Source organism: Ciconia boyciana, chromosome 7 (assembly GCF_034638445.1).
Source record: "Ciconia boyciana chromosome 7, ASM3463844v1, whole genome shotgun sequence".
Taxonomy (NCBI): Eukaryota; Metazoa; Chordata; class Aves; order Ciconiiformes; family Ciconiidae; genus Ciconia; species Ciconia boyciana.
Window position 1 is genome coordinate 29306757 of NC_132940.1, and position 12657 is coordinate 29319413.

The window sequence follows — 12657 nt, forward strand, 5'->3', positions numbered from 1 at the left end:
CATGGTTTCAAAAGAGTAACTTAAACCAGCTTTACTTTGCCAGTATAGTACTGAGAAATGTCCTGCACTTTGATCAGTTACATGGTCAGTATTATACAGGATAAATGGTGATTAATTTACATTAATACCAATATACTTAATTTATATAAAACATAGGGGAAATCCAGGAAATCAAATAATGGAGGAAAATGTCAATGATTACATAGTAACTGCATTAATTAAAGAACTAGGAACAAGTAAAACTGATAGTGATGAATTGTCAAAAAAATCAGAAGTCCCTACAAAGAAAAAGCCTCCACATTTTTCACGAAGGGTAGAAACAAGACAGGCTCGGGACAAGACAGCCATAATTCTCTTACAGAAGAGCACAAATGACCCATCTAAATCTATTTCATTTTGCCAAACAACATTGGTAATGTTACTTATAAAAGTTTTTCCACTAACCTTCCCCCAAATGCAGAAAGGCCATATTCCATGGGCTGCTCATATGAACAACACTGCTGCGGTAGCATTCCACGCAGGCCTTTATTCCCAAGATTTGCCAAGGACGGCAATGCAGCTTCAATTGCAATAGGAAGCAATTATGCCAGAAGTCAACAGTTTTCCTGGGCTTTTTTCCAACACAGTGTTTATTGTTTTATACAACTCCAGCCTGGCACACTAGGAGCACCTGTAGGGGCTTGTGGCTTGTACTGGCTGAATGGCCATGTCCTGTGCAAAAGAACACACTGTTTCACAGTGAACACCTACACATGCCTATGCAGCCAAGCATCTCCCAGTTCTGTGGCAAATGTACACTGTACAGAAGCACTACAAAAGGCTTTCATTTTTCTTGCATTTATCATATTTAGCCTCAAAGCAAAGTGCTACAAAAGAACAAAACAGGGAAAAGCATGGTCCAGTGTAAGCTTACAGAAGAGAGACATTAATAATTTCTAACTTCTTTCCTCAGGTTCACTTTCTAAAACCCATAAACCAAAACCAGTTAATTTATAACTAAACTCTTAATGCTAAAAATATACATCTGAAGACCTATTTTGGCAGACATGTTCTATCTCACCTGCTCTTGCTCCTGTGCTCACCAACACCACAGAGGACCCAGCAGTAGATCCTTCATGCACTTTTGTTCATTACAAAGCAAGGTATGTCCAAGCAATGGGAAGAGTACTTTGCTTTTAAGCAGAGGCTTTCTTAGGAATTAAATTCGTAATGTCGAGTGAAGTACTTTCTCAGAGGAAGTTTGTCATCATTGACACTAGACATCACTGTATTTATTCCTCCTTAGTGGCTTTGGAAGCACAACTCTGCTACCCTCCAAATGACAGCACAAAGATAACCCTGGGACACATTTTTAAGAAGTCACAAAAGCTTTAAGGCACTACTACCTCTGTTGTGCTTTGATGTTCTCAGCCACATACCTTTTTTTTTCCTCCCCAGTAATACAGTAGTATACATCACTTTCTACATCACACTGATATGTGGCTATATATGCTCTTCCTCATTAACTCAAAGTACAGAGACCAATTCTTATTATCAGTCACTGCTTGATCCCTCACCTTCTTTCATTAGTTACAGAAGAGTAAATGCTTTTTGTTTCGGCACAATGTCTGTCAATCAAGAGAGTCTCCCACAGCTTGCTTCTATGGCTGCAAAATCTCAGCCTAACATAAAGGGGCTTACATGAAGATGTACAAAATAATTAATCTTCTTTATTGAAGACCAATGATACCGATCTTAATTAGGCCTACTAGGCAAGCTAAACGCATTAAGAGGCTGTGGATTTTTAGTGATCTCGGCTGTATTAGCTCCTAAAGCTCAATACCAGTCTTTCCAAGGTTTTTTGTAAACCATGCAGCATAGATGCTGGCATCCTTATCACGACACTTCAGTGCTTAGTTCAAGTTCTCTAATGAAGTTTGGTCTCAGTTTGCAGTAACCATTTTTTCAAGGTAAACCTTCCCTCAACTGAGAGGTCATTTTAATTAACCTGCTGAATCAGAATAGGAGTACTAACTACACATTGCAGCCCATGTAGTTTGGGCATGTCTTTAGGGGTGAGAAAATGAGTATCCAGACATCCTAGGGCTGTTAACTATCTCTTCCTTTCAAGCAGGGTGGATAAACTCAGTGTCTTTGAGAAGCCATTCTCCAACCCAGCAGAGTCCTTCATCACCATTGCTGAACTACTGGAACAGCCAAAGCAGAGAGGGGGTCCCAAGTCCAGTTATCCTATCCATTCACTTTCAGGTAAGCACACAAGTTGAATCAAGAATAGTAATTAAAAAAATCCAGAAACTCTTACGCAGCACTACAACTTAGCAGCCTAAAATGTCTCTTTGGGTCTCCCTTCCCTGTCTCCTTGATAGAGTTGAGATCAACTATACAAAAATCCAGAGGGGAATGGTACAAAAAAAAATCCACCCAAACAGACCTAACCATGGGAATATGGTGAGCATTGACTCTAAAGGTAAGAAATAAGGTATTTTTGAAAAGCCCCTAAAGAACTTCAAATAGGATGGCAAGAGATTTCAGTCACACTAGCTGGGCACCTCCCTAAGTTCACTGAACTAAATTCAGTGACAATGCTGAGGCACCACTAAGGCAAAAAAGCAAAGCTTGAGATTTCCTCTTCATGTAGAAGACTGGAGACAGAGCAGGCTTAAAAAACGCCATCATTATACCTCTCTCATATCTGGAAGATGCTTTCTTTAAGTAGTAGCAGCAGCATTTCTGCTCAACGAGCAGCGAGAAATTATCACATCTCCCCCATTAAAGTAAACGTTAGAGGGCTGTGAGAAAAACAGTGCCAAAAATTACTCTAGTGCCAGTGGTGAAGTCTTCCATTAAACATGACTGGAGTCAACAGTTTCTCCAAAGTAGGGAACATTTGAATAGAAGTCTAAGAAGGCACAGACCATTATTAGTACCCCAAATCTAATGTTATATTTTGACAGCAGTGAGAGAACCTCACATTGCATTTCTGCACAGAAAAAGGCAAGCCTGTTCATTGAAGCAAGGAAAGAAAATGCACTTCCTAGTATTAAAAAAAACATCTTTTACATGATAAAATTTTAAAGTCTCAATAATGTTTATAGGACTGAAAACTTGCCATAGACAGCTATGAAAACGTCCCAGGCAAAAACACAAAAGTGGCAAGATGAACAGTGCTCTGTTTGCAGTTATTATGCTCAGGCTGTAGGCTTGCTGTACTAACAGATCGGGAAGCTGCCAATGTGCAATCTCGTCGGAAAGCCACTGTATGCACGATGCATCTGTCCTCCCTGGCAGACATCCAAAACTGTGCTGCATCATCCTAATTCAATTTGTGAAAATGCCCTTTTTCCTCTTTTTCTTTTAAGATTTTACAAAAGCTTCTGCTATTTCCTGCCCAACAGTGCTCTCCATCAATCCCAAGCAGGGGGTGGGAGGGGAAGAAACCACAAAACACAAAAAACCCACCAACAATTCTCAGAATTTTTGTGTCGAAAAGAATAAAGCAGACTTTTCAGGACAACTCTATTCTCCCTAATCAGATATGTTTGCTCTTAGGAAAGGACTAATTTGCATAGGATGTTGGTGCATAAAAGCCCATCCATTCTCAGGATGAATACTAATGCAGCAAGATTTTGTATCTCAATACAAGAAATAAACAACAAAAATTCTTTACTCACTTTAAATTGTTGTCAGTGCTCTAAATAGATGTTGGGGTTTTTTTACAGCTGCCAGATACTATTAACAATGTTTCTTTAGAAAAGATTTGAGTAAAAAGTTTTGCTCTATAATATAATCTGGTATAAACAGAAAAAAAATCAGATTGCAAGGATCAGAAAGAAAACAACATGTCCCCAACACTGCAGGCATATCTGCTACATGAAGCTAACTACTATATAATTACTTGCATTTAGCAAATAATTCACCTCTGGATACCGTCATGACAAAGCTTTCGGATACTGCAAATTTCAGTGCTGTCATCAAAAACCCAGACAAAATAAGCTCCTGCCCTTCCTCCCAAATCACACTGTCCTGAACTCAGATCCATCAATACAGACTTTTTAAACAGTAGTACAGCATACAATCAGCTATGCCACATCCTAGTCAAGTCCAAAAAACTTTGCCTCTTCAGAAGCATTGTGAAAATACATTTATCTCTTTTGTGGTGGACAAGGTGTCAAACTGTACGATTACCTTTCTTGGTACAATACAATCCATTTCAGATTATTTTGCTGAGCTGGAATGTAATTGGATTCAATTCTTCTACTCCCTCCAGAACATATACACAATGGGAACTGCAGTATAAAGACAGCCTGAATTTATAGACAGAAAGACACCCACAGAAGGAAAGGGGTATGCTTCCAAAACAAGTCTCAAACAACTTCTCTTCTCTAGCCATTTTATCCTTTTTTACCTGCCCATTTATCCTGCTTTGAGCCTATAGTATGTGCAAATAATATATTGTCCATGACAATGTAAAGTCTGTTTAGCTAAATATTGAAATTTAGTATCAGCCATGATCTCTCATCTCTCTGCCCACCAAAAACTGAATTATTACCATGAGAAAAATTTATATTAAAAGTCTGACCAAAACAGTGTTTTATGCTGCTACTTCCCAGAACACTAACAAAGTCATAATGCTGGAGGTCTCAGCCCAGACTAAGGGTTTTCCCTAGTCTGGAAAGGCTTTCCAGCCTCTTTCCCAGATCTGACGGACATTGGGGATCTTCTGTCAACATTTATTTAGCACCTGAACAAACTAGCAGGTGAGCACGCAAGGGCACAACACTGCCTCTGATGGATTATGGTAAAATTTCTTCAGCAGCTGCCAGCTTGGCTGCTGAATAGATCTGGAACATAGCCCATTTCATCCACTGTCATGCAGCAGGGGCTAGAGATGTCTTACAGTTGTTCTCGTGCTTGCCACGCAGAGCCCTGCCTATTCTCTGCAGGTGAGTTACAGACCATTTTAGATCATCTCCTACAGTGAAGCACCACTGAATATATGTGTACATTTTTAGGCATCTGCACTCTACATAGTAACCAAAGTAGCGAGTGCTTAAGGTTAATCCAGCTTTGATTATACCACCTATGAGGGTGGAAACCTAGCTGTATTACAGCAAATAGTAAATCTCCTGCATATCTGAAGAATGAAATCTTGGTGCTTTTGCACAGGAACTAGGATGCAGAAATACTACACTAGGTATTGAATTAAAAGCATAACTTCCACATACAAATTATAGAAGCTGACATTATCGCTAGACACTTAGGTTGAAAACCTCTCTTATCTACAGCTACAGTCTCCTTTGCATCCCAGAGGCTATCACAGACAACAGTACTTGGCAGTACATCAAAGCCCAGCATGCAGTTAAATGGGATTTTGCTCCTCTCGAGTTCAATAATGCTGCCTTGTTCGTCTCAATGCAACTTGCTGAAGAAAAAGATACAAGGTCACAGTTAAATAATGCTTATTTCCTGTTCTCAGCATATTTACACTACAGACTTTACACTGCAGACACACAGCATTAAAGGGATTCCCAGTAACCCGTTACACACGAGCACAGCAAACAAGGGGAGTTCATAGGCTTCTATTTACTAGAAGGCCTTATTCTGAAATGCATGGTTTAAAAAAAACAAAAAAAAACCCAAAAAACAAAAAAACACCACACAGAAAAAGCAAAACCGGCTTCTGCCCCTCTGTGCTTGCAATCCAGGCAGACACTGTTTAAGAAACCCATGAACACTTACAAGAATATCATCAATCTGCTCACTGATCAACTGATGGGATAGCAAACCACAAACACTGTCTTCTCTCTCAATGACCAAGCTGTTAAATGCACAAACTAAACACCAGCAAGGGTCTCTTTTTGGGAAAAAGAAATGCTGCTACATCTCAGCTGTTCAAGGTAGAATCCAATACTCAGTTTTGGTGCCATATAGATATCTAAAGCAGCCATCACACAAAGCAGAGAAATTAAAACCAGCAAGTTTTAAACTACAATCACAGTTATCCCACACTGATTTTAAGATTATATGCTAGCCTCTTCCTTTAGAAATAGAAGCAACTTAAAAATAAAGGAATAAAAATCTAAGTCCTACATACAGTTAAGACAGAGTAAAGACTTGAGGCATATACATGTGGATACAGATGTGGGTAATGTTTAAAAACCAGTTTGAGGTCATACAGTAAATCAGTGGCAGAGAAGAGAACAGTGTCCATACTTCTTCTCTGCTGCAATCCATAGCAGCATCACTCCCTATGTTTACAGGAGAATGTCCAAGCAATCATATTGTTAAGATCTATTTATCTAAACTGGAAAGCCTTGTTTTCTATTTCATCTACAAAGGAAAATAACATACGCTTGAAACATGAGCAGGAGCAATGCCCATCAAGAAACAGCAAGACAACAAAGGTGCTTGTTATTTGTCGATTTCAACACTACAAGTGTAGTGCTCCTTCCTGAAGGCAGTAAGTATCGGGATTTATAACATTATACAAGAGCCTAGAGAGTCAGATGATCTGTTGAAATTTCAGAAGTGTCTCTGTATTAAGAATCAGGAAAGTTTAAAGTTAAGTGGATACCTATGGTCCCAAAAAAAGAAAAAAACCCCACAAACCTCTCACTAGATGACTATTCACCTTTAAAAATGATCAGAGGTGTGCAGTCACCTTCAGTACCTCGATGGATTGAACTTCCAGTAACAACTGCCACTGAATTTGTAGCACTGATTTCTCAGAAGGCACTCAAGACCAGACTGGGGTTTTTTGAGGACTGTTTTTTGCAGGGTTTTGAGGTTTTTTCTGAAGTCTTGGTCTCAGACTTCAAATACTAAGCTTGGGTTCACTAAACCACTACAATACTCCAATCGTACATAGTATGCCAAAGTTATATTAAGACCATATGTATATGTATTCTCGCAGGTACACTTACAAAAGTGTTAAGTGTTACTTATTGATTTAGCATCTCTGTAAACTGCTTGATACGCTGAACTTGAATGCCAGAATATAGGTCAGGGCTCCCTATACTATGCCTCACTACAGAGTACAGCTTTTCTTAAAATAGAAGAAATCTTTTACTTGGTAAAATTTAAATACCAGAAATAACAGACATGGATCCTCAAAGTAGTTTTAGAGGAAAACTTTTACTTTACATGGGGGGGGGGAATCAGCATATATGCTTGCATGTCTGTTTTTAACTACATATTTGCTTTACTTTGCATATATCAATTCTCAACACTTCACATAAAAATGAACTTAAAATCCACAACGGAGTTACATTTAAGAACAAAACTAGGCCATTTATATCCCATCTAAATGGCGAAGTTTGTTCTGCAACCTCTAAATGTAAAAACGTATTTGGGGAAGAAACCTAAAGGAGCCACTGTCTCATTTGCTGCTGTTTCTATTTAATGGAATACCCAGAAACAATTCTTGCTTTCAGTGCTCCAGAGTATTTTGATAACGAGACTAATACACTCAATACAGTGGTACAATGCCTTAATTAGTCAGGAAAAGGAGTGGCTGATTCTCATTTCCAGAAGATCCTTAAGATTAAAAAAAGAATACACAGCACCGCATTTGAGTTTGTCTCTGACTGCTTAGCTCTTTCATGCCTGTTTCATGGAAGAGGAGAATTTTCTGTAAAAAAGTTTTTCTGTCCATGACTAGTAACTAAAAGAATAAAATATCTGCACCAATTTTAACTATATCTCCCCCAGGAAGCACGCAATCTAAGTATACGTCTACTTTCTTTGGAGAAATTCTCTGCTTCAACAGCCAGACTTAAAGTCCTTTCTCTTCCCCTAATGACTCAACACAGTCTTTTCACAACTGCCATCTCAAGCAAATAAGAATGAGCTGAGTGCATGAGGAATTGTAATTTGGGGGAAAAAAAAAAATAATAGTAAAATAGCTATAGAACATGCAGTGGCCATAGGATTATCAAAAGCGTCTCAGATCAAAAAACTGTAAAGCTGTATTACAAAACCAGGCCTCAGGCTCTTAAAATGGAAGTGCTTGTTTGATTACGACTGACATGCTTACAATCAAGAGTTCACATCTCTTATAAAACAATTATTTGGCCACATGCAGTTTATATTATATTAAGCAGGGAAGGAAGTAAAGAGCTTTCAGCTTTGAAATCTAATTATTAATTTCTCGCTATTTGTAAGAATAAAATAAGGTTCTGATTCAAATCTGGAGAAAGAGGACCTGACAAGGTAGCTTGCCATCTGTGCCTTTAGTTATCTTAAAAGCCCATTTGGATATATGAAATAATAGAAAATGCTTTCTCTCCAAATACAGTTTCCAGGGATTTCTTCCTGCCATTAGCTTTCTTTTAAGTAACCCTATTATTATCAAAAGCAAGATGTTTAAAAAGCACAAACAACATGTAAGGTCATGGTCCTGTACTCATCTGTAACAAAGGAATAAGACCAGGCAAAGTGTCTATCTCCCGCTGGCAATCTATTGGTATTAGATGATTGACTCCCCTTTGCGCTTTTGAATCTCTCTCCCACCAACTTCTACCAGAAGACTGCACTAGATCCTTTGCTTCAAACACTGGCTCAGTATTTTAAGGGCACATTTACTTCTGTTACAAAGAGAAGCAGGTAAGAAGAACATTTGCTCTTCAGACAATACCATTTCCTGAAATGAGTGCCAAGAGCTACAGTTAGGAACACATGAAGGTCTAACCCATAAATGGAAATGACTGTTGTCCTCAGGTTCTCTCTGGAAACTGTTTCCATCTAAACATAACCAGAATCCCGAGAGGAAACCCTTTAAACACAGTCTTTGACTACCAAAAGAAGCAGTCTCCTTACACATAGAGGAGCAGTAAGTGAAGAGCCAACTCTCCAAATACCTTAGCGGATGCTAATCCAAATAGTAACAATAATGGCTACATGGAGAGATTTGACACTGCCCCAACTCCAGCCTTGTTCCAAGCCAACCTACAATGACATAAGTAGTTCTGGGTCTCACACAATTCCTGGAGCAGGCAAACATGCAGAATTCATCCTCATGCAACACCAGCACCAATGGAGATCAAACATACAATCTAATCCCAACATATTCACCGACTGTTGTTAGTAATTAAGGATGCTGTGTGCACCTAAACAAGGCTTGGTGCTACCACGGGGACAGTGATGGATGTGTGTCACTCAGCAGCTTCAGAAATAACAGGACTTGGATCCCGCTTCCAGAACCATCTGCCAGCCCACAGAACTATGCCAGAGCCAGATCCCTCACAACCCTTCTGAAAAATTATGACAATGCATAGACTAGGTGGTGGGTAATGCAGTATAGCCCAACACATATCCTGGGCGGTTAGGCTCCATAAAGAAGCTCCAACTGTGATACCACCTGCAAGCTAGAAAATAGGTTTCCTCTGTCCAAGTAGAAAAAAAAAAAGTCATCCTTGCACAACCAAAGACCCCATGAAGGACTGAAACAGGCACAAAGGTCTAGTGGCTACAGGCAGCAGACAATAACAATCTGACTCTAGAGTTAAGAAGAACCTTACTAACCTCGCTAGAGCTCCACTAACAAATACTCGGGTTATCAACCAACAGCATGTTTGTAGCAAGACCCTGCCCTCCACATGGAGGATAGCAATTCTTCCTCTTACCAATTACAGCTATTCCTGAAGAGAGATCTTGAACGTCTCTCTGAAGGCTAAGAGTTCAAAATCTACTAATGATAATGATTCATGTGCTTAAAAAAAACCCCAGAATAACAACAAAAAAACCTACAAAAAACAAAACCAAAAAACCCAAACAAAAACCCATGAGAATTAACACTCAAACTTCAGAGCAATGATAGGACTATTTTATTTTGATGTGAATTTCAAAGCTGTGTTACTATTAGTTAGTGTTTGCCCTGTGGTTAATCACAGGCCATGCAATGTACCACTAACAAAAAGAAATGAGTGCAACACGTCTCTACAACGAGACATGCTACCTCTATAAGCCATATTAAGATAGATGCAGATGTAATAAATTTCTGGTTTGCAGAGCGCAGCTTCATTATCCCGTAAAAACAGGCATGTCCTATGGCTTACTAAAAAGAGCCATAGACTGTTTTGCCTGCCGATCTGACAAGCAAAATGCTCTTCCGATCTCATGGATATTTATTAATCTGGTTCTGAGGGTTCACAATCAAGTTCTCACAGCTTAGCAAGTACACATCTGCTGACCACACATACTCACTCAGTCTGGAGGAAAGGCAAGAGTAAAACATAGTTGCTTAAGTCTCATGGAATAGGTTTGAAGTAATGCATTTTAATGTCACATTTGCAACAGGCTCCAAGCTTGCAAGTAGGGAGGTACTACAGATCAGCTGATACTGTATCTCAAGAAGTTACTGCATAAAACAACAATGTGGAACTCTGAGACAGGGTTGAAAGAATCCAAATTCCAGATCCCGTGTGACAGACACACCCTGGTGGTTCACAGTATCTGTAAGGTCTTCTCTGAAGAGACTCTCTTGCAGTATCCGCAGGCTGCATGGTGAATAACTACATAGGTAGAAAAATGTCATTGCCCTTAGCTTTTCTTCATAATTCTTCCCAGAAATGTCCATGTCTCACTTGTGCAGCTGGTTCCACCCTCTTGTCCAAATGGGCCAGATTAGCACAAACTGCTCATTTTCACCTTTTGCTCTAGCCAGGCTCTTTCAGGCAGCAGGAGCAGGAGTGCGCAGCACCAAAGGAACAGCTCCACCTGCGGATCAGATGGAGCAGATCCCTCTAGCAGGGGAGCAATAACGAGCATCTGGGAGCAGTAACCTCTTCCATCAGCACAGCTGGATCCAGAGAAAAACATCAGCCCACAGCCCACCACACTCAGCCCTGATCCCAGGTGGGCACCACCCCAGACAAGGCTTTGCCACAGGGACCAAAATATCCTTACTGACAAGAAAGATGAAGATGCCTTTCCTCCTCAGCACATGTGCTTTGCACAGCTTCATGGAGACACAGATGAAAAAGTCAAAAGGTTACAAAAATACTTTTTAAAGACTTGCTTAAAGAAAACTGTAATAATTTGATGGCCAACAGTGATTTCTGAGGATGTCACTTGTGCTTTCTAAACTTGAGAGACTGGCAGTACTGTCAATATCAGTAGTTAGCTACAGTCTTCAAGTAGAAAGAAAAGGAAGAATTGACATTTAACACAGTAAGCATAAATTCTGAGGTGAAGATAAAGAACAACTGTATAGTATTTTTACACTGTATATCAAGAGCTATTGCAGTCTGACACATGGCCAGGTTGTGGAGAGACACAGCATTTAATATTACGTTTAATGAAGATTTCTGTATGTGAAAGTTCCCCAGTCACTGACATACAACAGTACTTTTGATCCTATATGCAGGCTAACGATTGCAGCTACGCTCTGAAATACCACCTCCCTCCAGAAGCCCTCCCGCTATTTGCGGCAAACACAGCAGGAACTTTATGAGACAGCACATGAAGTTCATGTTTACCTCAGGAGATCTTCAGAGACATAGTCTGTCTGTTGAAGGGACCACCTGAATCATTAGGCTTCCCCTTTCTTCTTTCAGTAATTTTTATAAAAGATGCTAATACCCATACGCACCTTAGGATGGCACGAAGTGTAAGCAACGGTATGAGAACCGCTAACCGAGCAGACCCAGAACCCCCACCGTAATTAGGATTTGGGGCTTTAAACGCCTTTTTTTCCCCAGACAGCGGTTAACGCCCCCCCCCCCCCCCCCCATCGGGCACACGAACGCGCTCACACCGGAGTTGCGGCGGCTTCCCCGCAGCACGCAAATCAAGGACGCTGCCGTACCACGGCCCGCCTCGCCGCCCCCGCGGCACCGGGAGATCGCCGATCCCCCCCGAGTCGGCGCGGAGCCGGGACACCCGCCCCCCGCCTCATGCATCCCCGCTCGCAACCGGCCTTCCCCCGCTGCTACGGGGGAGCGGCGTTGCAGGGGGGCGCGCACGGCGACCGTTGCAGGGGGGGAACAACCGTTGGGAATGGCGCGCGCAGCCGGCGGGGCAGGGGGCGCTGAGGGGCTGTCGTGCCCGCCGCCTCACCTGGAGACGCAGTTCTCTAGCACGGAGCTCTTGCCGGCACTCTGCCCGCCCACCACCGCAATCTGCGGCAGATCGAGCAGGCAGCTCTGGCCCAGCGCCGCGAAGGCGTCCTGCAGCCGGTTGACGAGAGGGATGAGCCCCTCCATCCCGCTGCGCCGTCCCGTCCCGTCCCCTCCCCGCCTTCTCTCCTCCGCCCGCCGCCTCCGACAGGTAACGGCCGGCGCACTGCGCATGCGTCCCCCCCCCCCCAGCCTGGGGGCGGGGCCTCCGCGGAAAGGCCACGCCCATGCCCGGTGCGGGCGGGCAGGGCTGAGCCACGGGAGCCCGTGGCGGTGGGGTCCCCTCTGCCCTTTTCTGCGGTGGCAGCGGCCCCAGTCACCGGCATAGGCCAGCAGCTTGCAGGGAGCATCCGCAGGGTCCACCCGGCAGCCTGGAGCTGCTGCCCACTCGTTCCACTCAAGCGGCTGGGTGGGCTCATCCCCGCACGTGGACAAGCTGGCCTCGGTGCCGGGACCCTTAGGCGCTGGGACCACGGTTCGCCCAGGTCTGCGCACCGACCGACAAGACCGCCATGCTGCCCCTCTCCCCCAGGAGCCCCGA

At 42.3% G+C, this 12657-nt stretch overlaps 1 protein-coding gene across 3 annotated transcripts in view; it reads right to left on the reverse strand.

The window, feature by feature from the left end:
* DNM3 (dynamin 3) overlaps positions 1–12631 on the reverse strand; it is a 182337-nt gene extending 169706 nt beyond the window's left edge. For 2 of the 3 annotated variants that reach the window (XM_072866985.1, XM_072866986.1), the window contains exon 1: positions 12058–12631. In XM_072866985.1, the coding sequence (XP_072723086.1) occupies positions 12058–12290 (233 nt within the window). In that variant the 5' untranslated portion in view covers positions 12291–12631. The remainder of the gene's footprint in view (positions 1–12057) is intronic. The other variant, XM_072866984.1, reaches the window with a different exon arrangement.
* Positions 12632–12657: the final 26 nt, after the last annotated feature.